Source organism: Phlebotomus papatasi, chromosome 1 (assembly GCF_024763615.1).
Source record: "Phlebotomus papatasi isolate M1 chromosome 1, Ppap_2.1, whole genome shotgun sequence".
Taxonomy (NCBI): Eukaryota; Metazoa; Arthropoda; class Insecta; order Diptera; family Psychodidae; genus Phlebotomus; species Phlebotomus papatasi.
Genome location: NC_077222.1, coordinates 36219291 through 36247212, shown reverse-complemented (window position 1 = coordinate 36247212; position 27922 = coordinate 36219291). Strand labels below are relative to the sequence as shown.

General features: G+C 34.3%; 4 protein-coding genes across 8 annotated transcripts in view; 2 read left to right on the top strand and 2 right to left on the bottom strand.

The window, feature by feature from the left end:
• LOC129798976 (probable maleylacetoacetate isomerase 2) overlaps positions 1-18269 on the top strand; it is a 32036-nt gene extending 13767 nt beyond the window's left edge. For 3 of the 5 annotated variants that reach the window (XM_055842526.1, XM_055842528.1, XM_055842527.1), the window contains 2 exons: positions 3474-3804; positions 7662-9541. In XM_055842526.1, the coding sequence (XP_055698501.1) occupies positions 3474-3804; positions 7662-7788 (458 nt within the window). In that variant the 3' untranslated portion in view covers positions 7789-9541. Of the gene's footprint in view, positions 1-3473; positions 3805-7661; positions 9542-15754 lie in introns of those variants that run through there. The other 2 variants (XM_055842529.1, XM_055842530.1) reach the window with 1 other exon arrangement.
• On the bottom strand, positions 699-27901 carry LOC129798972 (uncharacterized). Its single transcript, XM_055842520.1, has 3 exons — positions 27845-27901; positions 1551-1734; positions 699-1466 (listed from the first exon to the last, which is right to left on the bottom strand). The coding sequence occupies exons 2-3, from the start codon at positions 1599-1601 to the stop codon at positions 828-830; spliced, it is 690 nt and encodes a 229-aa protein (XP_055698495.1). The 5' UTR covers positions 1602-1734; positions 27845-27901; the 3' UTR covers positions 699-827.
• On the bottom strand, positions 2133-3154 carry LOC129798970 (uncharacterized). The gene is made up of 2 exons (XM_055842518.1): positions 2966-3154; positions 2133-2884 (listed from the first exon to the last, which is right to left on the bottom strand). The coding sequence occupies exons 1-2, from the start codon at positions 3110-3112 to the stop codon at positions 2246-2248; spliced, it is 786 nt and encodes a 261-aa protein (XP_055698493.1). The 5' UTR covers positions 3113-3154; the 3' UTR covers positions 2133-2245.
• Positions 24372-27922, top strand: part of LOC129798960 (RNA-binding protein Pasilla) — a 115712-nt gene continuing 112161 nt past the window's right edge. Inside the window, exons 1-3 of the mRNA XM_055842504.1 lie at positions 24372-24462; positions 24551-24794; positions 24873-25121. Of these exons, the coding sequence (XP_055698479.1) occupies positions 25112-25121 (10 nt within the window). The 5' untranslated portion in view covers positions 24372-24462; positions 24551-24794; positions 24873-25111. The remainder of the gene's footprint in view (positions 24463-24550; positions 24795-24872; positions 25122-27922) is intronic.

Genomic DNA, 27922 nt, shown 5'->3' with positions numbered 1-27922 from the left:
AACTTTTACAAACTTATTGGTCAGTTATATGATTAACGAGCATTTTGTAAGTCATCAGTGGAAATTTACAAACATTTACGAGCAATTTTATAATTTTCTTTTTCTGTGTACCTAAGCTGTCTTTTATATATCGAGCTATTTGAAGGTAGTTTATGTTCTCAGCTTACAGAGCTCGTAGGCACAAAGTATTTAGGCAAAAATCTAGTATATTATTTATCCCTCCATAGGGACCAGCATTTAATAACACGAGATCACTATTCACTTTTAAGATATTTTACGTAACGTAAGTATAGAAAAAATCCCATATAAATCTGCATGTAAATGTGATTAGATTTCAACTCCACAAGCCACATGTCATGGGGGTGTAGCAAAACTATATTCTACTAAATGAAAAATAACCTTATGAACTTGTGATTCAAATTAGGTAATTCAGGGTTAAATTTATGTTTCTTGCAGAAGAGTTTTTTCTTCAAAATTTTTAATTACTCTGGTGAAGTCTCTTTACAAACACTTTGCGAGAGTTCTTATTCTCAAAAGGGTATAAGTTTTAATGAGGACTGAGCTCAAAATTCACTCATTAACACGCAGGTTTTTTCTCTATTAATCTGTGAAAATTTGATGAAGTTTTTTTCATTTTCTTACGTCTATAAATAAACCAAAAGGGAATAAATACTGAAGAAGGAAAAAAACACTGAGGGTTTAATCTAATTATAATCCATTTATTTAATTTTAATCACTTGTGGGAGTTTCAATCATTTCAACCGTTTCAACAACAAAAAAAAATCTAATAAGGAAGGGTATCTGGAAGGATTGCTTGTCTCAGTACATCAACAGTGCATGAGATCTTCTCTCAATTGGTTAACGTCAATGTTGTAGAGACTGGCTACTGTGAGGAGGCAGTTTTCTACATTGATGTTGCCAATAGTCTTGCCATTTTCCAATTGGTCACGGTAGTACATGATGTATTCTTCATCTCGAATATTTTCACGATGTTCCCAGTTAGCTTGGAGTTCTGACCTAATGTATTCTTGCTCGGAGAAAGCATTAAAGTGACCCATGGTGTACAGGATGATGATCTGGAGGAAGTGGGACATGCGCTGGGCATAGTTGATGTGGATGAAGAATCCATAGTCGAGGGAATGTTGATAGTCTCTGTGGAGATTACGGGCACATGAACTGATCTTATCTCCAGATTCAGATTCCAATTCACTAAGTCTCTCGCGAATTCCTTCGATACAGGGATTTTCTCCTACATCCGCGGCATGATTGTCAATGGCCTGTCGTGCACTTTCAGTGATGACACGAATAGCTGTGACATCGAACCAGACTTGTTCGAGAGCTACTCGGTTGGCTTCTCTAATGGTTTCGCTTACTTCAAGACGACGTTCCTCTAGCCAGTGATCAACATCAGCGTGGAAATCATTGAAATTTTCATGGAACTCCCGAAGTTCCTGTGCAAAGTCTCCCTGCCAAAATAAAAGATTAAATTAGAATTTTGTGTTGAAGGTTTTAAGTTCAAATTTGAAATAGTCAAAGGATTGATCACTTACTTGAGCTGTTACCACAGCGACCAGAGTGATGAATACGGCAAGAAACTTCATGGTTTTTCTTTACTTATTTTCTTGAGAAAATTCCTTCCAGTTCCTTCTCGGACGGTGAATGAATGGCAAATGTTGAGGGTGATTGGGCAGAAGGTGTCATTTTATTGAATGAAATTCGAAAGGGAGAGCATACCTGGAACAATCAAGTAGATGTTCGAGAAAATCAGTCATGTTCAATCTTTTCTGATAATTTCGATTAATTACTCGAAAGGCGATTCCTGTCACTAAGTATATCTATTACTTTTTGATTTTTTGTACTGTCCATCAAGCCACCTGTAGAGGTTCAGGTGTTCGAGATTCTCCCAAATCACAGCAATAATCTTCCAAAAATAAAAGACAAGAATCTTTAATAAGTGTACAGTTTTGTACCTTCCAAGGGTTGTCTGATTGTCAGAAGGATAAATGCTAGCGAAAATCCGGCTCAAGAAGAAAAAAACACTCATTAAAGAGAAGACAAACCCTTACCAAACTTACCAAACCCTGAGAATTTGAAAATTTTTGCATTCAGTTTTAATAGAAAAAGAGATAACGTAGTCTAATTATAATCCATTTATTTCATTTAAATCACTTGTGGGGGTTTCAACGAAAATAAAAACTAATTAAAATGGGGGTTCTGGAAGGACGAAATGGGTTGTCCTAGCTTGTCAGCATTGTGTGAGATCATCTCTCAATTGGTTGACGTCGATGTTGTAGATACTGGCTACTGTGAGGAGGCAATTTTCCACATTGATGTTACCAATGGATTTACCATTTTCCAATTGATCACGGTAGTACATGATGTATTCTTCATCGCGAAGGTTTTCACGGTGTTCCCAGTTTTCTGTGAGTGCCCATCTAATGAATTCCTGATCGCTGAAAGGATTGTAGTTTCCTACGTTGTAGAGGACAAGGAGTTGGAGGAAGTGAGACATGCGTTGGGCATAGTTGAGATGGATGAAAAATCCATAGTCAAGGGAATGTTGATAGTCTCTGTGGAGGTTACGCGCACATGCACTGATCTTATCTCCGGACTCTGACTCGAGTTCTGTAAGCCTCTCGCGAATTCCTACAATACACTCGGTCTCACCAATTTGATCAGCTCGATAGTCAATGGCCTGTCGAGCACTTTCAGTGATGAAACGTACAGCCGTGACATCGTCCCAGACTTGTCCAAGGGCTACTCGGTTGGCTTCTCTGATGGTGTCGCTCACTTCATGACGACGATCCCTAAGCCAGTAATCCAACTCCAAGTGGAAATCGTTGAAATTTTCATGGAACTCCTGAAGTTCCTGTGCAAAATCGCTCTGTAAAATTAAGAAAAAGTTAAAACTTGTGTAAAAAGTTAACAATTCAAACTTAATATTCAAAAGCGCTTGGTTACTTACTTGGGCTGTTACCACAGCGACCAGAGCGATGAAAACTGCAAGAACTTTCATGGTATTTCTTTTTTTTCTCGTGAAAATTCCTTCCAGTTCCTTCTCGGACGGTGAATAAATGGCAAATGTTGAGGGTGAATGGTCACGAGGTGTCATTTTATTGAAATGCAATCGAGAGGGAAGGAATACCTGGAACAATCAAATAGATGTTCAAGAAAATCAGTCATGTTCAATCTATTCCAATAATTTTGATTTCTGTTCTGACAATTTCATTTAATTACTCGCAAAGCAATTCCTGTCTCTTGGTATCATTTTCACTTTCTCACTTTTTGCATTGTCTATCAAAGCACCTGCAGGGGTTCAGGTGGCCAAATTCCTACCAATACTGAATAGATAAAGATCTTTAATAAGAAGATTGCATGAATGACGATTTCCCTTGAAATGTGCGATTGGTCAAAAATATCTTTCAAACAAAAGATAAAGAAAATTAAGAGAAGAAAAAAAAATCTATCAATAGATGGACACACGCTGATTGAGTCCCTGTCAATAATGCACTATCTGGAGGAGACTCGTCCGCAGAGACCACTTCTCCCCCAAGATGTTCACAAGAGAGCGAAGGTGCGTGAGATATGCGAAGTAGTTGCATCGGGTATTCAACCCCTTCAGAATCTCGTTGTGCTCATTCATGTGGGGGAGGAGAAGAAGAAGGAATGGGCTCAACATTGGATAACTCGTGGCTTTAGGGCCATCGAGAAGCTCCTTTCGACTTCTGCTGGAAAATTCTGCGTAGGTGATGAGATCACAATGGCAGATTGCTGTTTGGTACCTCAAGTTTTCAATGCTAGACGGTAAGTTTATTCAGCTTTTCAAACTCTGGGAATTACTTCAAGATTTTGAAAATTTTCATCAGAATTCATGAAGGTTCCTTGAATTGCTTGAATTAACAAAAAACCCTATCAACACTCAGTTGACTGTTTCAGTTGTTTTAGATCTGTTTCATGTTATTTTGTTTCCATGAAAAATTAAATGCAATAATGACGCCGAGAGTATTGATCAGGTGAAGAACTAAGATTAAGTGGACATTAATATTGTAAATATTGTCTTGGTAGAAGGTTGTTAAGTCCTGTGCTAACAAAATGTTTAGCCAAAGAAATTGTTTATTGTTCAAAGTTCTTAATTGTTTTAAAGTTGTCTAAAAGTGTATAAACACAATGTACCCATTAAAGACCTCATCCTTGTCCCCGATTGAGACGAAGGCCCAGAAAAAGCCTAGAATTTTTAACCACTGAAGAATGTGCATAGAGTACTGCAAGTTCTGGAAAGAAAAGAATTTTTATTCTGAGCTGAAGCTTCTCCCATCCGACAATCATCGGATTTGTTCTTTGAATTAATATTAACGTCGGTTCCCTACATTTATCATTATTGTGCTGTGCTTCGTGTGCACATTACAGAAAAAACTGCCATAATAAAATATTTGCACCACTAGTCCATTATATCCAAATAATTTTTCTTCTGTGAGACACTCTATCACACAAAACCTAGATCATGATGTGGCACAATTAAGGTCGCGAAGTAAGGTTTAGCAAAGAGAAAACTTCTCCCTCCTTTCCCGTACTTGCCTCTGACTCGATTTGCTGGCTAAGAACCAGGACGGGGTCCTCATGGCGGACGTCATTGTCTGCCACATGGATAGAAAAAAAAATTATCCAAAGATGGTTCTAGAATTATGTAGAAAAATATGAGCCTTTCCTCCCCGTAATAAAGAGGTTATGCAATATGATCTTGGTTCAGTGATGTCCATCGTGTCTATCATTGTGGGCACATGGGGTGCAATACACAGAAAAGCGTAAAATGTTGGAAGACCTAAAGTGCCTTAAAATATTAACCGAACGGTTTTAGTCACCGTCTCTATAACTTTTCTTGGCTCACCTATTGCAATATGTACCGAATTCATGGATTATCGAAGGTGGTTCATTGTGTTTTTCCAGTGAAAAATGAAAAGGGAAAATTTTTCTCCTGAATATTTTCTTTAGTACGTGACTATTCTCATTTGCTTCTGCGTAATCAACTTTATGTTGGTTCCTGTCCCGACTGTTAATTGCTTTTATACGACGAGGATTTGGCAAAACAGTCGTGACAGGAACCAGCACAATAAAAAAATCATAACGCGTAAGCACATGAAAATAGCCATGTACTAATGGCTCCGGCACACCTTTTAGATCAGGAACATTTCATGAAGTCGAAATTCGAAACCCTTTCTTTCTCACATTTTTTGCATATGACTATCTCATTCTTTCGCATACCAAATTCGATTGAACTAAATTGAATTTGGAGTGATGTTTAAGAGAAGAAGAAGAGTGCGAGAGAATGAGATAGATATAATGCAAAACATGTGAGAAAGAAAGGGATTCGAAATTCGAATTCATGAAATTTTCTTGATCTAAAAGATGTGCCGGAGCCATAAAAAAAAATGTTCCGGAGAAAAATTTCCCCTTTTCATTTTTCACTGGAGTAGCATTTCGTGATGTCCTCATTTCACAAGAAAACTAGAAACTCTAGACAGACCTATGGCATAAGTCGAGAGACTTTAGTAGAAAACTCAGAAAACTGATATCTCTGGGCTAATTCTTAAGTCTGCTTTAACCCTTTAAGGACGATTACAACACAGTCAGAAAAAATTATTTTTCTGACTCGCAATTTTTTACCCTTTCGTTCTTAAAGGGTTAATATATTCTGTTGGACACTTGTGATTCTGTTTTGTCACAACTTGTATGTTATGGTGCGTTGATCCAAATATTAGTTAAGCCTAAGGGCCTCGACAGACCTGAGGATTAGCCGAGAGACGGCTTAGCGTAATTATATTCGAAATAATGATTAAAGTACATTTCCATAATTTTCTGCTAAGTCGTCTCTCGGCTTAAGTCGTAAGTTTGTCTAGAGCATAAGACTCTTGACATACTTACGACTTAAGCCGAAAGACGGCTTAGTGAAAAATTATAGAAATGTAGTTTAATTGCGAATATAATTACACTAATCCGTCTCTCAGCTAATCCTCAGGTCTGTCAAGCCTCTAAGACGCGAGCATATTCTATTTGTCATATCATTAGGCGAAACAGTTCCACGGTTAAAATCTTTAGTCGCTCCCCATAAAAATCGATACGTAATATTACTACAAGTCGAAAGAACTGAAAAATCCGGATACGTTTACTACCGTAAGTGCGGGCGATTTTATCCCCTGCGGGTGACTTTGAAAATCCCCCTGTTCGTAAGCTTTTCTCTATTTTTAGAACTTAAGAACATACATATTTATTTTGTAGATGTCAATGGGAATTTTAAACGCTCCTGCTGGATTAAATTGGATTCAATCAGTCCCATGTTCCAAAAATATTCAAGTTCTTATGGTTGTTTTGGTAATGAATTAACCAGCAGAACAAATTATTCGTGACTTTTCTGAACCGTTCTAAAAGAAATGAAAGACTAAAAAAAAGTATCAAAAAAACGAGGATTGAACTAATTTTAATAAAAACCCTAAAAGATTCTGTAAATAAGGATCGTGCAGGAGTAGGAAAGGAGTTCCGTAAAGCGTAAACAACTATTCACATGATTAACAGATCGAAGTAAAATTTAGGAATGCTATAGTGGTACAATTGAATAAGTAGTTATAGAGAACAAAGTCTGGAAATCCTAGCCATAAATACATGCTAGATTTCAAATATAAATCTCAGCTAAAAGTTAAGTACAATGGTTGTAAATTCACACGAAAATTCACCTGTCTAAAATCTAACTTTTAGACTAAAATGCACTCTGGTAAGAATAGATTCGATTTTGGGACAATACAACGTGAACATAATCCCGATTTAGCTTAAATGTCTAATCAAAGTTTTTTTTTAATAGTTTCAAGTAGACTACTAGAACAGAGATTTGTTTGATTGCATTTTTTTTTAAATCTTTGTAGTAGATTAAACTATTTTTTCCATTGGATTAGGCAGAAGCGCCAGGTTTTAATGGGAATGTTTCTTTGTCCCATGGTTTTTTTACTCTAAAAAAAGTTTTGTTAAATGGACAAATGTTGTTCTGATTTTGTCAAAAGGATCTTATTTACCTATTTGACAAAAGTTTTTCTCATATTTTATATTAAAAAACATCCTTTTGACAAACTTTTAACGAAATCCAGTTGGCCGCTGATTTGACAAAACTTCCATATATTGTATGGAAGAACATCCTTTTGACAAACTTTTTTTTTGTTAATTTTATAAGACTTTTTTTCAGAGTAGCTTTGTGAATATTGAGAGAGAATTTAATGAATTTTAATAATGAATAATGAATTTAATTACATTATCTATTGATTTGATATAATTTTAATTTTATTTAAATGCTTCACGTTCTTCTGATTCCGGGTTTTTAATGAGAATCAAACCCACGGCGTGTGGTCACAGAGCCAGTGCTTTGTTGGCCAAAGTACAGGGTTCCTAATCTAAGTCTTTTTTTTAACTATATAAGTTGTTCTAAATTATTATTATCGACGTCGAAATTGCATTTATCACAAGATTATTACGTCGAAACGTTGAAACAAATATAACATGCAACATTCACTTCATCCAGTATGATGAATGAAAAAAAAAACAACTGAGTGTTAAGAATCTCAAAGAAAGTCTTCTTTTAGAATTAGCGGGAATATCATTTTGAGTGATTTTTTTTTGCCTAGATTCCATGTGGATCTTAGACCTTATCCCATCATTTTGCGCATCGATCGCGAATTGGAGAGTCATCCAGCTTTCAGGGCTGCTCATCCATCCAATCAGCCAGATTGTCCTCCGGAAGCCGCCAAATAAATAACGCGCACCCACTAAAAACAAAACAGAAAATTCAGGTTCAAAATAACACTCAAACTATTCTCTGTTTTTGTCTCTTTGCCAACAAATTTTAGTTTAGAACGATGTGAAATGATAAAAGACATCCAAGAGTGATGTCTAACAAAGTTTTTAAATGATTTATTGCTAGAATTTTTTTTTATAAAAATTTGTTTTGACTTTTTTCGTATTTTGCAAAAATTATTCGCGTATTTAAATGGTGAATTGCAAGAATTATTTTAAGCTTATACTGTTGCATTACCAATGCATTTAGATGTGGTATTTTTGAAATACCGAAAATAAATAAAATAAGGAAATTATGACTTAAAGTTTACGAAATAATTTCTTGCAAAGCATAGGGTTTTTTTTTATAAAGAATTCAAAAACAGAGAATTTTTGAGCATTTCTCTTTACATTTGAAATTAAAAAAAAATCAACAAATATTTTAAGGAAAGGAATAAAGAAACAACTTTAAAAATTTGCAAATGAAAAAAAGAAATCTAGAGATTTTACAAAAAAAAAACATAAAAGAAAAACTTAGTAATAATAGATATTTAAGGACAAGAAAAAAATATTTTGCATATATTTTCGATACCAGAATACCTTACACGAAAGGTAAAAAAGATTAATTAAAGCATAACGTTGAATGATATTTTTTTCTTTGCTTCTCCAAGAACAATCTTAAAAAAAAAAACAAAGAAAATGTAGAATTTATTAAATTGCTTCTTTCTATGGTAGAAGAGTTAAACTTGGTACTTAGCAAGAGAAACTAATAAGTTTTTTTTTCTCTTATGAAAATTTATGCAGCATTTTTCATCTATTTTAACGTGACTTTTTGTGTAAAATGGCCACGGAAAGCGTATTAAGACAAATGGAATAAAGAGAAATTAATATGGTTACCTACTTTAGGTGTTAGGAAACTGAATTATAAAGCAAATTAATATTTGCAGATGATTATGGTGGAAAATAAGATACCTCTTGGACTCAGAAAGATAATTGTCGTATCACAATGGCTTTTAATAGGAAACTCTTTTAAGTTTATTAACCCAAAAAAAAATGGTGAATAATTTCTCAAAGAATGAATATTTTCTGGTCATAAGAGTCATTTTTTTGCAGTCATTCTCGCAATTGTGTCAAGAAAATTTATTTGGAAAACTTTGAAACTTTCTCTTTATAAATTCTTTTTTCGTGTTATTATTTTTCTAATTGCGTACATGATAATGCTTTTAATAATATCTTTTACTCAATTTACTCTTCTGCAAATTTTGCACAAAAGGTCAATTTCTATGGCAGTTGTGAGAATAACTGCTGTTGGCACTAGTCTTTTTTATTATTATAAAGTGAGAAAAAAAGGAAGATAACTTTAGAGGGTAATTATTGTTTTTCTTCTTATTTTGCAACTTGTGCCATATATTTTCTCGTCAATTTTTTCTGGTACATTTTAAGATTTAGTTTTTAAGCAGAAAATAACTTGAAAATATTTCTTTTGCAATTATGAAAAAAGATAATAATAACTGCTTTTCATTAGAAAAAAAATTCCGTAAAAAAAAAGAATAAAATCATTCCACAAATTTTGTACACAAGCAGCGCAGGAAAAGTAAACAGAAGAAAACTGCGGTAAATTTTATCTAATATTGAGTGTTTCTGTTTGATAAGATCAATATATTTGTCACGATAAAGAGTAATATTGATGATAATACCGATAAGGAATAAAAAAGTGTGTAATTAAAAAAAATACAATGAGTTTTGAAGCAACTTTAGCATTCAGTTTGGTGGACGGCAGCACGTGTTCTCCAAAAATTAATAGCTTTTCTATGTTGGAATTTTCACTACTAGCACTTCATCTCCTCTCTGATAAGATAGTTTTGTTGTCAGTGTCTTCAAAAGAAAAAGGTCGCTTTTCCAGATTATTTTTATCAATCGAATATTTCATTATCAAGTTTGTGGTCATTGATGTACAGGGTGATCTCTAATTTGTATATTTTACAATAATTCAAAAAAATAAAGTAATGAGAAAATTACAATTCAGGATTCGCGCATAATCTGACTTCGAACATTTTATATTTTGTCAATATTTCTTTAATGAATCTGACAAATAAAAAAATATAATGGCAATATATGTTAATAGCTAGTCTTAAGGTACACATTAAGGCACACATATAATGTGTAAATATATATTTATTTTAGGTACTTTAGTTTATATTACACAAAAAATAGTTGCAGAGAGTGTTTTGCTGATCAAAAATCGAAAGGAAGTAACTGAGTCACGAAACAACAACCAAACGCATTGATAAAAAATAAAAACTTATGTTTATCGCAAGATATATTTGACCCCATATAAAAATTCGATATAATAAACTTTTGCTTTATGGCTTCTACACTGCAATGGTAAAAATAAAAGGATCAAATTGATCCAAATTTGATTTTTTTGCAAAGAATGAATCAAATTAACATGTTCTATTAATGTAAATGTTCATTTAAAGTTTGAAATTTGATCCATGCTTTGCAAAAGGATCAAATTTGGATCAATTTGATCCTTTTATTTTTACCAGTGTAATCAACTATGACAAATTTCTTTCAATATTTGACATTTTGAATAAAATTTGTCAGTTTTTATTAAATATTTTAAACCGTAATGGTAATAAAAATAAAGGTTTGATAGCATTGAACGATTTCCATTTTATTCATATTCCAAATTTAATTTCATATTCCTCTGGCACACCTTTTAGATCAGGGAAATTTCATTAAATAAAAATTCACGTCCTTAAACGATTTGCATATGCCTATCTCATTCTTTCACACCCAAATTCGATTGAGCTAAATTGAATTTGTTGTGATGTTTAAAAGAAGAAGAAGAGTCCGAAAGCTTTAACCCTTTAAGGACGATTGGAACACCAGTGTCCCAAAAAGAAAATAATTTTTCCTGACTACATAAAGTTATTTTTCTGTAATGTTTGTACGTAATCATAAAGTAGAAGGTTGTAGGAATCGGACATTTTTTGCAAATCTCTTGCTATTTGCTTTATAGTAAATATTTAGGCTCAAAAGTGACGAATTTTCTAACTTACCGTACTGGTGAAAGATTTTTATTATTTTTTTGTATTTCTAAATTTTTTAAGCAAAAATCTCTTGGCACTAGAAACTGCAATAACTGTGCATAATATTTTTTCATAAGAACGAAAATTATCGTGCATTGGTATTGTCAGAAAAATTACACCGAATCAGATTTCAAGTTTTCAAGGTTAGATACAAGACGTTTCACAAGTTTGATTTATCTATTTCAATTTTATCGTCGTTAAAAGTGACCGTAAAAAGTGACTCGTCTTTAAAGGTTAAGATAGAGAGGGATTCGAATTTCGACTTCGTGAGATTTTCCTAAAGCAAAAAAAATCAAAAAATTATTAGCTACAATTTTGATAAAGAAAAATAAAATAAAATAAAATTAATTTTAGAATTTTATTTTGTTATCTTTACCGTAAGTGTCGAATACATCGCTCAGTGTACTAGCTGAAAACTATTTTTTTCACGAACCAGGATTTCACAAACATTTACAAAAAAATCTTTTTTATTAACCGAAGTAAGTAAATATAATTAATTGTATTAATTATAATTTTTAGAATAGAATTGTTGCTTTAGAAAATAAGAGAACAATTGAATTATTCAAAAGCAGGCCACTTTTCCCTCTATTTTCTTTATATTTAAGCACTTATAAGGATAAAAATTTGACGACTACATAAAAAAATGTTTTCTACAAGAGAATAAATTTAATTGTGACCATGTTATTCCAAATATTGAGTGTATCCTTCTGGAATAAGGGAAAAGTTTGGTTTTCAAATTCAAAGGTTCAAGACTTGCTTGAATCTTTTCCAGTAATAAATTGGAAAAATAATTTTGACCGTTCATAAAAGCTATATAAAACAAAAAAGAAAATAATTCAATACGTCGCAAAACTAAGGAAAAGAGTAGAAATAATCATTCTGGAATTCGAATGAAGAGGGAACAATTCACATGAATTGTGCTTCTATTTTACAAAAAAAAACTGCATGAAAGTAAATAGTTTTAGGGCTTTTCTATATTTCACACTAAACGGTTTTAAATCCAAAAATCGTGAGAGGTGGAGAATATAAAAAAAATGAATAAATCTCATTAAGTTTATTTTATTTGTGATTTTAGAATTAGAGCTAAAACTCTAGCTATTACCCCTTGGATTTATATGTAAGACTAGCTTTGTTTGACTTCCTTTATCTTCATAGTAATTTTCACAATGAAAGTCTCCCGGTCACGCTTCTTTATAATGTTAAGGTCTATTAAGGAGTTTAAAAAATGTTGTTTAAATTTGATACTGAAATGCTGAGCATTGCATTTTACAAAAAATCCATTCCTGCTATTTTATTTGTAGACAATCTATAAGATAAAATAGGACACGCCCCTTCAATATTTGTGATAATTTAATCAAGTACTGCAATTTGTTATGCTATATTTCTATTGAACTTCTCCTTTGCTCGTCTTTTGTAAAATCTAAGGGACAACGAGTGAAAAATGTTTTGTGGGTGGAGGTAATAGAGTGGGAGTGGCAACATCGAATTTTTCGCCTACCACCTCTTTCATTCTCATAAGACAACAGATAAATAGGATAAATATCGAAAAAAAAGAAGGCAGATCCAAGGGTGGTTGAGTCAAATATTATGTCAGAATATTTGTACTACATAGCAAAATTAATATTTTAGAATTAGAAAAGAAATATTCTTAAATATCTGAAATTAAACTAGGTTTAGTTTAGTAGAGTTTATATATATTTTTTATACATTTTCTCTCTTTCTGGAAAAATAAAGAATGGGTGGGTGCTATCAGGTAACCTATTCAGTCTTCACCTATTCAGGCTCAGTTACATGGCTCAACATCAATAATTTTTAAAATAGTCAAGTGGTTTTAGGAAATAATATTCACTTTAGGATATTTGAATTAGAACATTTTTTTTTTAGATTTTTAAAATTCAGTGGTCCTGCTTTTATTTAGAAATAAAGAATCTTTCGTAAACGGGGCTGTATTTCCATTCTGAAGACTATAAGCGGTCCTCCGACTAAGGTTTTAGTTCACTTACCGAAGTTTTTAAAATTCTAAATAACAAGTAATTTCATTTGTTTTTTAAAATCTAATGAAGAATTTGTTTTTAATATCCAACCCTAAAGAAAAAATTTCTCAAAAAATGTTGACTGATTAAAATTTAGAGAAGTTTTAAGGTAACTAAGCCTTGAGCCCAAATAGTCAGGTTAGGTTGATCCTCGAGAATTAGCCTGTAAAATTTGGTAACAAACATTTATCCCAAATTAAATTGTCATTCACTCAAGCCAAAACCTCAATTAATAAAATGTTATAAAATTATTTAAATTTTAGGGTTTAGTTGCGCGTATCTTGACAAGCTTACTTTTGGGAAAATTTAGACACATCGCTATCCATTAACCCTTTAAGAACGAGTGGGACATCGGTATCCCAAAAATAAAACCAAGTTTTTTTAACTATATATAGTTACTTTGCTTCTAAATAGTTCGAAAAATTAGTTTCTATTTTTGGGACACCCCGGTGTGCCAATCGTTCCTAAAGGGTCAACTTCAACCCCCTGGCAAGTTGGTCTTTTTATATCGCTCCTTGGGAAATTACAAGGGGCCAACTAATTTTCGGCCATTTTTCAGTATGAAAGATTCAACTTTGTGTAAATAAGTATCTCAATTTAATGACTGAAAAAAAACAATTTATTTCATTCTAATTCTATGAGCACTAATATAAACATCGAAACTTTTATATTTTTACCTTTCAAAATATGTTATTTTAAAGAGTTAGCTCCTTGTCGTTCGAAATTATGTGCAAATTTTGCTGAAATTAGAATGACAAGGGATCAACTTGCTTGAGTTAGTCCCCTGTTTCACAAAAATTTGAACGATGGATATATTTTGTGTCCCTTTACTTCAAACAAAATTATGCAAGTAATTAAAAAGATTAAAATTTTGAAAAACTTTTCTAATAACCAAATTTAATGACTTATATTATCTCAAAATTTATTAAATTGTCTTTTTAAGTGCATTAGAATCTCAAAATCGCAAAAAAAGTGAGTTGACCCCTTGTAATTTCCAAGGAGTGATGTGGAGCTATTTGAAACCAATTCCTAAATTGATCTCGGACTCAGCTCACAGTGTTCCGAGGAAACAGTTTATTTAAACAAAAATTTAGTATATTTATCCCTTCATACGGAAAGGTATCTTATAATACGGAAAAACTTCTAATTTTTTAAATATTTAGCATAACGGTAGCGAGTGCAAAAAAATTCCCATATAAATTTAATTCGAAGTATAAGAAAGTGACTTCAAATTTCAGGCAACTTGCCAGGGGGTTGGTCAACTTAGAGGATGAAATCTTTAAATCTTACGATTAGTTTTTTTTATGTAGAAAAATTGAAATTCCTTTATCATATTAATTCGAAAGGAAAATACAAATCTTCCAAATTTGAATATGTCTGACCGTTTTCAACATGTTAACGAATAAAATATCGAGTGAGTTTTTTTCAGTACATAATATACAAATGAGGTAAAATGCAAGATTATATGTAAATTGATGCTAATTAAAGAGAAGGAATAAACTGCCTAATGTCGAATTATTTTATAACTTTAAAACTTTTTCTGTGCAATAACTCCATCAGGCTGTATTTCAAAATGTTCAGTGATTAGGAATGTTTTGTTGTTCAACAAAGAAGCGCATATCTCGTCAGGAATCGAACTTAAATCATCTCTCACGATCGCCAGTGGCTAATTAAGTGAGTTGAACGTTTATTTTTTTTATTGAAGTGCCACAGTTACATAACACTTTCGAAAATAATTCAGCTCGATTGGCTTTTGATGTCTTCTCCAATGAATTTCATTTAAATGTAATTTAGAATTTCGTTTTGTGGAGTCGAAATTGAGTGAAAACAAATCAATTTACATTGGATGGGCTCCTAAATGGGAAAGACAGAAAAATCATTCAAGGTCTTGTGCACGAATTTTCGACAAGTTTTTTTCTGTTTTTCTTTTTTTACTTTTTTGAAAGCAATTTTACTCTTTAGTCTGCCCATTGAGTTTATCTCATATGTCCTCATTTTTTACCCCGAAGTCTCACCATGTGGAATGGGTGTATATATTTATGATAAAAAGGCACCAACATAAAGAGTATTAATTTATGCCTCATCCACATCATCATCTTTTTTCCAACACTTGGACGTGGAAAGAGTGTAATGAAGGAGCATTATTTTGGGCCTAATGGTGGCACGTAATCTCAAGTTCTTGCTGGGTATGAAAACTCACGCAATATTGATTTTCAGTCTTTTATCTATATATGACGAGTGATTTTCATCCAAAATAGCATTCATCATTGAGCCACGCAAATTGTTGACATATCCATTGGGGAATTGTTTACTTGTCGAAAAAATCCCTTCGGATTGGAAAATGCCTTCTTGACTTTTAGACAAGCTGTCCTACTTTTATTATTTACTCCAAAGATTTGAAAACGACTATTGATTGATTTCTTTTTGTAGAAGAATAGCATCATGTTTCGCATGATTTATTGAAGCTGATAATGCTACTTTTTGGGGGATTATTGGCTGCGGTACAGTCTGACATGTAATTTTCTCTAAAAGCATTGAATTCACGTGGCATATTGGATATAAATTTCTTCAAGAATTGACTTCTGCATTTGAAGCTGTGTTTGTTCAAATACCTCAACACCGCATCTCTATCAGAATTATTTAAACAAACAAAGTTCACAAACCAATCTTAAGCCCAAAGTAGAGGGTAATGATCTCTTTAGTCACTTTGAACCAACACAGCTTCTCTTCTTGAAAACCAACATCTAATAAAAAAGAAGAATCCTAATCTTCGTTCATTCTAACAAAAAATCCGCTTTAAATCCATTTTTTTTACAGAAAATTTGGGTACGTATGGATTTTCAGGGCATAGGGACACGACTTTCAAGAATTTTGCTACAAAAATAGGATCAGAATTCACCAGACGTTCAGCAAAAAATTTGGTAAGGACATAATGTTGTAATTTAAATTTCTGAAACTTTTTAATCCAAATACTAGAGCAAATATGGCAATATTGGGCCTTTTTTTACAGTACACCCATAAAGTACCCATAGTCAGAAGTAGTTCAGATTCATTTGTAATCACAAGAATATTTTGTATTAGCGTCAATCAAAGCATGAGACACGTAATCGATAATTGTTTCACAAACTAAAGGCAGAAAAACTTCTTCTTCCAGTCAGGATTGAACTGGGGATCTTTCTGGGATTGAACTAGGGACCAATTAGGGATTGGACGTCACATATTTTGACCGACGCTAATCATAGCAATATCTAATTAACCTTTAAATATTTTGAAATTATGTTTAAGGTCCTAAAAGTCACAAATTCGATATCTCAGTCGACTGAGTGAAGTCGGTTCTAAAGCATCTATGCCTCCAACGATGGTTTTTACTGGTTTTAAATCATTAATCAAAATGGGTCCTGATCAAAATCCCGAAGCCAAAAATCTCAAAAACTACAATCCAGAATATCCAAAATCCCGAATGGATCAAAATCCCGAAAAGCCAAAATTTCGAAAATACGAAATCTTGAAAAATCAAAATCTCGAAAACTCTGAAATCTCGAACGGAAAATTTCCAAAAACCAAAATACTGAAAAGCCAAAATCCCAAAAGTGAAAAACCTGAATAATAATAAATCCTGAAAAAATCAAAATCACGAAATCAACAGTTCCGTGAAGGCTACTATCCACATTTTGAGACAAGTAAGTTTCAATTTACTGCGGCGGTGTAAATGGTCTCAATGAAACAGCTTATATTGCTGCCTCAGATTGAGACTAAATTGTTCCAAAACGCATTTTGGGATAATTCAATCTCAAACCAATGCTGCGGTAAAATAGCCTCAGTGTCATAGCTACGATTACACCCGCATTTGTTGGAAGCAAAAGGAAATTTTCTGTGTTTTGGGAAATTATCCACACATTTGCCTCGTATAATTTCGTTCATTTCGTCCCTTTTAGTATTTTGATCATTCAGGATTTTGTCTTTTAGGATTTAAGCGTTTTAAGATTTTGACTTTTCGGGATTTTGGCTTTTCGAGATTTTGGTTTTCGGAATTTCGACCCATTCAGGATTTTGGAGTCTCGGATTTTGGAGTTCGGGGAACGGCTGGTTGGAAGTAATCAAAATAGTTAGGGGACTGATTTGGGAAGCCGGCGTGTAATGACGTGTCTTGTGCGAGTGTTCTGTATTTAAAGTGAAATCTGAGTGTATCGTGCTGTTTTTTGCCTGGTTTTTAGTGCAAAAGGACTGCAGTGGATACAGTGTACACACCTGTGTTGTGGAACCTCAAGGAAGTTGCTAATTTTTAGCATAAAAGAGGATTTATCTACTGCATCTCTACGAATCCGTTAAGGGAATTGATGTGATAGCGGTATTTGTGAGACTTCTCACAATAGGACACTGCAAATCACTCAATTGCCTAATTCTTGGCGATTAGTGGATGACAAAATCTTTTCCTCCTTTGAGTTCGTGATTTTTTTAAGTGCAATCGTATGTCTTATATAAGACAAAGGACACCGTCGTCGAAAGCCGAGCACTAGACTGTGAGGAAGGCATAAACACATCATGCGGAGTAGAGATGGTAAAATTTCAGAAATTTCACAGCAGTCGCCATCTACTTTAGGTGGAAATTCATGAAATTTCTTGAAATTTACCAACTTTAATGCGGAGAAAAGGAGGTTTGGCGGTGGGACTCTTTGGTAAGCTAGGCGTAATGTCTCCAGGTAAGGGTCTATTTGTCCAATTCTCCTCACCGCTGAAGGATGCTCTCTTTCACAAGGATCCTCACCGGTGATCAGGGATATAAAGCAAATGAATTAGAAGAGTTTTAAGGAAAAGAAGTGGAATTGGTGTTATTGCTGGGAGGATTAGTTGTCAAAGGGAAAACCTTTCAACTGCATTTTTTGCCAGCTATACAGTACCATTCCACAAATCGCAGCGCACCAAAAAAAATTTTAATTTTTCCATATGTGTTCAAATATTTTCAGTTGTTATGGAAACAAGATGTTTCTTGACTCCTAGCTGGATTTTTGGGCCATAAATAAAATCTTATGGAGACACTTAGAATGTCATAAGTGTGGAATATCGGAATAGATGGTGTCTTATTTTTAGGCTCTTATCTCCGATAAACATTTTTATATCTAATGGTTTTCTTACGAATGTAAATTAAGTATGTGAAATAATACATAAACACACGCATTATGTGTGTATTGAAATATTACAAGATGAAACAAAAGAATAAAAACGGTTAAATTAAAAAAAAAACTTTACTAATATGAAATTAATTAATTTCTTACGAATCAATAATGAATAAATACTTTTTAGCGCTTTAGCTTTATTTAGTAAAAAAGAAAAAGGACAGATAATCCTAACCGGCTTATGTAGGTGAGATTCTTAACGTGAGCTAACTCGGAGTGCATGCAAATTCGATTTGATGCTGAAGTAGGGAGACGCCATTCAGTTATCTTGAATCAAATTCGTGTAATTATACAAGTTTTGTATTTGAACCAAAATGTCAAGGATTTGGATGAACTGGCACAAAAGTGATATATGGGTGAAATGTAGACCAGAATGTTCTCTATAATTTTGCCGTAGAACTTGAACTCATCGATTACTCAGAAGCCAAGATAAGCGAGGTTTTTTGTTTCTTAACTCGTTTTTTCATCCAGAGTGCCCCAAATAGTCATTTGTTGAACTTCAACTATATTAAAGAATTGTTGTATTTTGTGAGACTTTCCATTTAAACCCCTATTTTAAGTGTCTTGGTGGAGTAGAGGCAGTCAAATTGGCATCTGAGTGATTTCAAAGCGTTATTATGGGAAAAATCAATTTTTTCACACTTAAACGGCAAAATCGGAGTGATAGCGTAGTCTGAGCGGAAAATGATGTATGGACGAAATGTAGAGACAAATGTCCTCTACAATTATGTCGAAGTAATCATCAAAATCGATTAAGCACGTGTCGAGATAATTGAGGTTATGTGATATTGAAATTGGTTTTTCGACTGTGGCGCCCCTGGTGTTGGTCCCACGAAGTTCAAATGTTCTAGAAAGTTGTAGCATTTGGTGAGATCTTTCGTTTAAGCCCTCATTCATCAAAATCGGTAACATAGAACCGGAGATATGATTTTTTGAATTTCGTGAACTTTGAACCCTCATATCTCCGGTTCTATTGAAACCACAGCGCGCATACGCACCATTTTGGAAACGTCCTAGACTGGACTACAACATACTAAAATTTCATTAACTTGCACAATGCCGTTTTTGAGAAAAGTGACTTTGAATTTCGATGAATTTTGACGCTATCACAGCGCCACCTGTGGTGACTTTTTGAACTTCCATCTGAAAGTGCTCATCGAGACGAAACCAAAAAGGTAAAATTTAGGTCGCTATGTTAATTAGAACCGGAGATAGAGGCCGGTCAATGTTCGAACTTTGACCCCTTATAGCTCGGGTCAGGGGTTATGGATCGACTTAAGGTTTTTTTTGTTTGATAGGTATAATCAACGGCTACAACATACTAAATTTTCAGCCCGATGCACAATGGAATTTTTGAGTTATTTAACTTTTAAGATTTAAAAATTTTCTTTTTAAAAAAAGCGCCCCTAGCGGTGGTTTTATGAACTTGCGATGTTAGAAGGAGAAGTGGCATTTCACGAGAGCTTTCCAAAAAGCCCTCACTTTTTAAATTCTGACAATTAGAACCGGAGTTATGGCCATTTTAAGAAATTTTTTTTGGACCCTTATAGCTCGGGTCAGGGGGGTCGGGGGACCTTAAGTTTGGTATTGATGGAAAGCTCTAAGGCCCAGCTATAACATACTAAAATTTGAGTCCGCTGAATGCCATAGGGGCGGAGCTATTGAGAAAACAAAAAAAGGGGGGTCTTCAAAATGGCGGAAGGAGGGGTGGGGGGTGGGGGGTCTATGCACCAAGTTGCAATTTTCACCCGATATATAACCTTTGCCGAAAACCGCAAGTCGATATCTTTTTTAGTTTAGGAGCTATTAAGCTCCAAAGAGCGGCCGGCCGGCCGGCCGGCCGGCCGGCCGGCCGGCCGGCCGGGAACGTAAATTAGCCACATATATATTCGTGATCAGGAAGTGCTGAAACACATTTTGGCCAAATTTGAGGTCGATCGGACGACATGAAATTTTGTTAGGATTATAGTAGGTGAGATTGTTAAGAATCTCACCTAATAATAAAATTAATTTACTTTTACAAGAAATTAGATTGACTAGTTCTATATTTCAAGTCAAATCTTGTACAAAGGATTTACTCGGAATTTACTGGCAATGATATTAGAATTTGGAAACAGTTGAACACATAGTATAGTATGAAACTGTTTTCATTCCATGCAATTGATATTAAATTAGTAAAAATAATGTTATAAAAGAAAAGATTGTGTAGGGTCTCATCGTAATAAAGACATAAGATTTTCTACAATTCAATTATGGAATTATGGAATCAATTATAGAATTTTTAAAAGAATTGGAGTTGAGATTGTCGGGTAGACTAAGGGGCTCAAAAGAGCCTAGATGTCTGATCACCTGCGAACTTAAGTACACTCCGTTCTTTTTTTCTAATCTATCTATCTAATCAAAATAGATGGGACAGTTCAGTTGATCGTTATCTTGATGGAAAAAGGTCATCCAGTTTACACGATTTTTATCTTGCCTTCAAAAAATGCTCTAATTATTCACACTGTATTAACATCTACAACTCTAGAAAAGGTTCATTTTGATAAAGGATATCCTAATCGCCTTAATAAACGAAGGAAAAGGGGAGTGAACAATTTCCTAAAACGGGTTTATGTTCCTCATTCCTCTAACATTTAGTTTTGGATTAGATTGGTCAACAGAATTGGTTCGTGGATAGTTAGTTAAAAGAATTCTAGGTGAATAAATTTTGAAAAAAATTATTTCGTTATGAAAAAGAAATAGGGTAAATTTACCAAATTTCGGTGAGCTTGCAATTCTGGTCACTTTTTTGTTCCTCGAATTTCCATGAATTTTTGGTTATCACTTACTTTAGAGATTACACTGAGAAAAAAAGAGGGTGCGATTAACTTTTTTTCCTCATAACTTTAACACTTTTTAGGTGTAAAAATATATCAACATTTTTTAATGTTAATTTTACACCTTTTTAAGGGTAAGATTAACATGAAAAGGTTAACTTTAACCCCCAATACACCTAAAAAGGGCAATATTTACACCGATTTCGGATCAATAATGCAGAGTAAAATTAACATTTCCGGAATGTTATTTTAACTTTTTCGGATTTCTCTCAGTGTATAGAATGCAAATTAATAACAGAAAATGTGACTTCGACAAACTAGATGACGTGAAAAAGACATTGGAGGAATTCCCGAAGGGCAAGGAACTATGAGAATGAAGGTGGCCGAAATAGGACACCAAAGCTATGTCTACATTTTTATTCATTTTAAAATGAATTAAGAATGATTTTAGAGTAAATAAAGACGATAAACAGTATACAAGGTTCCAAGCAATACTCCTTAAGAAGAAGGAATAAAAAAGTCAGTTTGTTTTAAAAATATTACATTTCAAGCTTGAGACTTTGGCGCTTGCATGCAACTATGCCGAAATTTGGCACACTTACCCTAGGGTAAATTTACCAAATTTCGGCGAGCTTGCAATTCTGGTCACTGTTTTGTTCCTCGAATTTCCGTGAATTTTTAGTTTTTGCATAACTCTAATACAATGCAAAAAAATAACAAAAATATCGCTTCGACTAATGAGATGACATGAAAGAGACATCGGAAGAATTCCGAAAGGGCAAAGAACTATGAGAATGAAGGTGGCCGAAATAGGCCACTAAAGCTATGTCTATAGAATGGTTTTAGAGAAAATAAAGACTATAAACTGTCTACAAGGTTCCAAACAACAGTCCTTAATGCTAGAAAACATCCTGAAGACCTAAAAGCCCTAAACGGAATTCAAGCGTGGGAATCTTACATCTCAGAAATAATAACAATAAATATATTAAGTATTATTATTATTATTATCTTAGATGTGAGTGCTCTACTACATCTAGCACATAACCCAGTGCATTCCACTCTATAAATGTGTGATTAATCAACTTTATATTTAATTATAAATCGCAACACAGTATTCTCGTATCATGGCAGTAAATGCACATTCTAATCTCTTCAAAAGTTACACATACGTCAAATTAATTGGAATTCAAGTACTGGTATAGTAGCTTAATTAATAGATCACTTTGCAAAAGTGTTGATGTATCACAAATAGAGATTATCATAACTTTTATGTGGTCAGACTTTTATCAGTGTTCTCTCCAAGTGCTTTCGATTGCGTGTATGAAGGATTATTGAAATAATTTTCTGAAAAACAAACTGCTATCGACAGAGTCATTCAATCTATATAAATGGGAGGTTTCTCATTCCCAATTTTTTCGTCCCCTTTCCAGTGTTTGTGTTGGTAAGTCAAATGTCCGATAGAGTTTGCATGTAGAATATCTTGAGACTTGGTAAGGGAGACAGAGAGGAAATGAAATATTAATATATTCGGGGTGAAAGGTTAACTGAACGGGGTTCATTTTACTCACAAACTTACGACTAATCTACACAATGGAAATAGAGTGTCATACATTCTTTCTACTTTAATTATCACAGTAAAATGCTGATGTGATCACAAATTGTGATAAGCTGACAGAAATCTTTTTTCATTGGTTTTTCTTTTTTGGTTTGTTGGGAAAAAAGGGAAAAAGGGGTGTCACTCGACAATTTCGGCCCAATTCTTTACTATATACTTCCGCCCAAGAATAATGAAAAAAATAGAAAAAAAGTCTAAGATAAATGTTTGGTGCTGATTGTCGTGAGCAAGACGGACAAATTTATTTTCTGTCATTCTATGTCTCTCTCGACCATCGTCTCAAGTAGCAATTCATTTTTCTTATCAATTGCCGATATGGATGTATTTGTGTTGCTTGAGTACACAGAGTTTATCTTGGTTTTGGATGAAACAAAAAAGCCCCAACATTCCTCACCTCGTGCTCCCTTTCAAATAGTCAAAAGGCAGTTTCTTATGTATATATGTATACATATATAGGGGGAAAAAGGCGCGATAAAAATCGCCTCATACTCAAATTACTAATGAACCATCTAACATTTGAGTCTTCCTACATTACATATTCTAGAAATGGGAATGAGAGAGTATGAGACGAAGAATGAAAAGAAGAAAATATCTGTAGATATAAAAGAATGAAAGCAACAATCATGGAAATAATTATACAGACACCATGAAGCAATTGAGCGACTAAACGTCTCGTTACGAATGCTTGAGTGCACGTTGCAATGTTAAAATTACTCAAATGTAATAACGTGCGTTTTCAATTCTACCTCCTGATGCGGGGAGAAGATCTGCCTGTCTTTAAGACCATTTAATATGTTGTTTAGTGTTGTAAAACAAAATGTTCACTCTATTGTTAAACAATCGGCGAACAACATTAATCATTACATGGGGCATTTCTTTGTGTTATGGTAAAACTATTACTTTTCATCTGAATGATGACAATTGGAGATTGTATTTTAAAAAATGATTTTACACTATAAAATGACCTTGCTTCACTTTAATTTTTATGCAAAAACCATCATTTATGGGTTAATGCTTTTTCTTTCTCTTTTCAATTTGCTCTTTGAAGCCTCATACTCACTATAGTTTCAATACAAGTTTTGCTAGATCAAAAATGTTGAGCCATTAAGTTTGTCGGTAAGTCCAACATTCGGAAGCCCTTCTCATATGGTTAAGCCCGAAAATTGAATTTCAAGAAAATCCATTAAAAAGCCATTAGGTGTTGTCTTTGGAAATCCACATAATAACGCATTTTTGCAGAAAAACTTCCTTCACATTAAGCAATAAAGTCCAGGAAATTTGCATGATGCACACTGGACAAGCATATGCAATAAATCTGCTTGTGGTCACATAAATATCTCTTCAAGTGTAAAGTCTTGACTCCAGCGACGCCCCTCGATGCCCATATATTGTGACCTTATTTTCCGAGAACATGCTCTCTGAATTGCGGCTTGGGATGTACAGATAGGGTCTGAATGGATGGACTTTGTGGTATGATAGGGTTTACTAAAAAACTTTTTGTGCACAAAGGCAAAAAGCAAAATTTTTATTGATTTAAGCAAATTGGGTTATTCATTGCGAGAGTGAAACAAGCATATGCTTCACTGTGGTGGCTAAATCTAGGTTTTGGCAGTCAGCTGATGGTATATAAGAAAGTAGTGACGCACACACATATACTAATGCTCTCTGTCAGGGTAGGTCAACTCAATATATTCAACAGCATGTATCGGAATCCAAAATAGACCTTGCTATTGTTTTCTTTGGAATAGGGGATTTGTTTAAAAAGAGATATATTGCAATTTATTCGTTATTCTATAATATCAGTGTTTTTGTTTTATTCCATATTTCAGTTGACGTCTTTTTTCACTGAAGTAATATTTAACCGCCAAACGCCAGATGGACGAGGAAAGAAAAATCTAATATTCTTATATAAAAACAAAGGTAACTATCCCTGACTATTCTAGTGTACTAAACTCACATTTTATTAAAATGGTTGGTGAAAATGACCATTTCTGATTCAATGTGCCAGGTGAAATTGGCTGAGGAGACATCAGGATCATTCCGGGTTGACTCCGGCTTACGTCAGAGGGATGCCATGTCTCCTATTCTGCCAACTTAATCCTCAAAAATGCAATAAGAGTCTTAGGATGCAGCAAGATCTTGTATCTATTATAAGTCGCTCCAAATGATCGCCTATGCTGATGACATCAGCATCATGGTTAGGATAAAGCAGCAGAAAAAATTGGGCTCAGAATTAACGAATCGACCATGAAGTAATGGTAACCAACAAAGCAACACCAAGGGTCCGGCGAAATGTCACTACTAACCAATGTAATTTTGATTTTGTAAAGAGTTTCAGGTACCTTGGGTCGGTGTTGACAACAGACAATGACATTTGGATAGAGCGTAATGAGAGGCTCGCGTCAGGGAACAGATGATTCAATGCTCTCTTCTCATCAATTTTTCGTGCAAGGAACGTCTCAAGATCTTCAAAGATCAAACTATACAGCACCATAGTTAAGCCGATCATTACCTATAGTCTGGAGGTAGTAGCACTGATACGCTACTGCGAATTTTATGCTATAGCGGAATGGTCGAAGGTAAGTTCACAGAAGTGGGATTTTGTACACTACGAATCAACCTTGTGTAAATCTGTGAGTGTGAATAGCAACAAACTGTAGAACATTTCTATACTTGTCGAACTTGTCCGACGAGTTGTACTTACAACGATATTTTAAATGCAAATGACAATGCTTTGGACATGATCCAGTTTTGGGCTAAAACAGTGTAATATTTCAACACGGCTACGAAGAAGTATCAAATAAACTATGAGCTGGAAGTCCTCTATCAGGAACCGGTCATTATTTCCACCATATCACCAGCATCACCATTATCTTTCTTATATCATTCGCCCATCGAGCCGGAGAATACCAATCGGCAAAATTCGTTAGGCTTCGAGCTACCTATCAAAGACTTGTATGTATGAGTAAAATTGCGAAGTTTCTGTCTATGATAATATAAAGGAGTCGTTGAGATAATACTCAAAATGCTACTAAATAGTGAGCGTGAAGAAACGAAGTTAAGACGAAGTCCTACGAAACAATGGGACTCAACATAACACTAGACCAGGCTAAAAACTCGTGATTTTTTTTTTACAAATCCCGAATTGATCTCACTTAATGTAAACTCTCTTTGCCTCAGTACCTGATACATCAAGCTACATATAATTCGTTGTTTGAAGGATTTCTCTGAGTGATATCGAACTACTTTGTATCCTGTAGTAGCGTTATTTGTGAAAGACTGTAAGAGACAAGACCAGCCATTGCATCGACTGGTGTGAGCTATCCTTTCGCATCCTATCACTTGTACGTTTTACACAGAACTAACGTCTGTAAAAACTAAAACTATTACAGTCGTCTCCTCCATTGTCTGAGGCTCTGGCCTAGAAATGAGATATTGCGCTTGAAATAGCTCGGGGTTGCCTTAGCAGATTGTTTATTGGTATTACAGGGGATGTTGGAAATGCGAGCGCCAACTGGCGGAAATATCTGAGAATTTATTATGTAAGCCCTTCCGGCACATTTGTCAGTCTTTTTGTGAAAAGCGTGGCGTGACGTTCAGTTGAATAATTCTTTTGGTAAAGGAATTTGCGTGAGTTAGGATATTTTTTAATGTTAAAACCTATGTAGTAGTATTTATTGTATAGGTTTGGCTGAACCCCTTGGGAGACGATCAAGCTAGGTCCTGCGTCAGGATAAAGAGTTTTATAACTTGGTAGATTGAAAGAGAAAATTAGAGAAATTCAATATGGCGATAGTATGAAGATTATTAAATTACAGGCTGTAAACTCGTGAAATAGATTGAGCTTGATGGAAGCAAACGGAGGCTGTTTGAGTTAAAGTAAGAATTGAATTATCTTGAAGGTTATATTTTAGGAACCATCAACAAACACAATTATTTATTGAAATATTCAGCCAATCAGTTACCGTCATAATTAATCAAGTCCTTGCAGTCCGCCACGCGTGAATTCAGTTGATAAAAATAAATACAGTCCACTAACTCTTGATTTTGTTTGACCCCCAACAAGGGAAATACGGAGAATTTAGCAATATTACTGAAACCCTAACTCCTGTCTACCCCTTTAGCCTTTACTGACGGTTAGTGTTAGCGCTAGTTGTCTTTAAGGCATCACACCTTAAGTAACGATAACGACAGTATTGACTTCTATCATTAGGAAGCGTAGTTCCGTAAAGATTGTATTTATTTGTATTGTATTGTATTTATTTTCCTTCATGCGTCTTGACAGCAGCCCCCCTCCCATGCGTCCGCCGCCGTCTCAGCGTTGGCGACCAGCCTCCAAAGCCAAACGGCGGAAATGCTTCTTCTCAGGCTGTGTAATCTTTTGTCGTCATAGACGATCTTTTGTTGTAAATGGCTTTTACTGGACATAGGAAGGAAGGAAACCACCAGATAAGACACATGGGGGATACGACAACGAGGCTAAAAATTAGCACGTGTTGTTGCCGTAGTGATGAAAGAAATGTGTATAAATTAAAATAGAAAAAAAAAAGAAAAAGCTTTAAAATATGAAGTTACATGAATTATACACGTCAAGGGACAAAGCGGAGGGCAAGACACCCCATCCCGAAGGACGACCCAGAAACCGCGGTGTGGCCGGAAACCAAAATTTACCAAAATTTATTTACGTTTTCAGAAATGATTAATGATTAATCATTGAAGACCTTCGGGAACGAGTTTAAATATTTAGGTCGTGCAAGACTTATACAGACTTGCATATCTAATGCTCTAGACACATTTACGACTTAAGCCGACAGACAACTTAGTGGAAATTTATGAAAATGTAGTTTAATCATTATTTAGAATAAAATTATGCTAAGTCGTCTCTCGGCTAATCCTCAGGTCTGTCGAGGCCCTAAGACTTAGCTATGTATATGGCGTAACTTCTCTAATTTCTTGTCAGACAAGATTTTTTGGAAAATTATGATTTAAAATTGGATTATTAAAGGCAAATGATTTAAAGTCTAAAAAACTAATAAAATTGGTTGCTATTTAGGATTTTGAAGCTTTCGGGAGCTGTGCTAAGCCCTTAGTCTAAACACCGCTTTGTGTTCAATACAGACTATTCAAACCAATAAAATAATTTTAATGAGATTTTCATCGAATTATAAGAGCTCAAAGGACCAAAAAATGATATTCATCGGAATATAAAAACGCAGCATAAACGACAAACACTATGAATCATCCATAAAGCTTTGCCTAAACCATAGGTTTGACATCCCTGAGTGCGCATAATCAAAACAACCTTGTCATTGTGTTGTCTCGCTCTTGCGCCGTTTTCGCTCAGTGGTTTTTCTGTGCCACACTTCACTTCATTGCTCGC

Excerpts from the sequence above, each read along its gene's own strand:
- LOC129798972 (XM_055842520.1), bottom strand. The coding sequence starts at position 1,601 with ATGAAGTTTCTTGCCGTATTCATCACTCTGGTCGCTGTGGTAACAGCT. Across the intron at positions 1,467-1,550 it reads TCGCTGTGGTAACAGCTCAA|GGAGACTTTGCACAGGAACT; the intron begins GTAAGTGATCAA and ends TTATTTTGGCAG.
- LOC129798970 (XM_055842518.1), bottom strand. The coding sequence starts at position 3,112 with ATGACACCTCGTGACCATTCACCCTCAACATTTGCCATTTATTCACCG. Across the intron at positions 2,885-2,965 it reads TCGCTGTGGTAACAGCCCAA|AGCGATTTTGCACAGGAACT; the intron begins GTAAGTAACCAA and ends TTAATTTTACAG.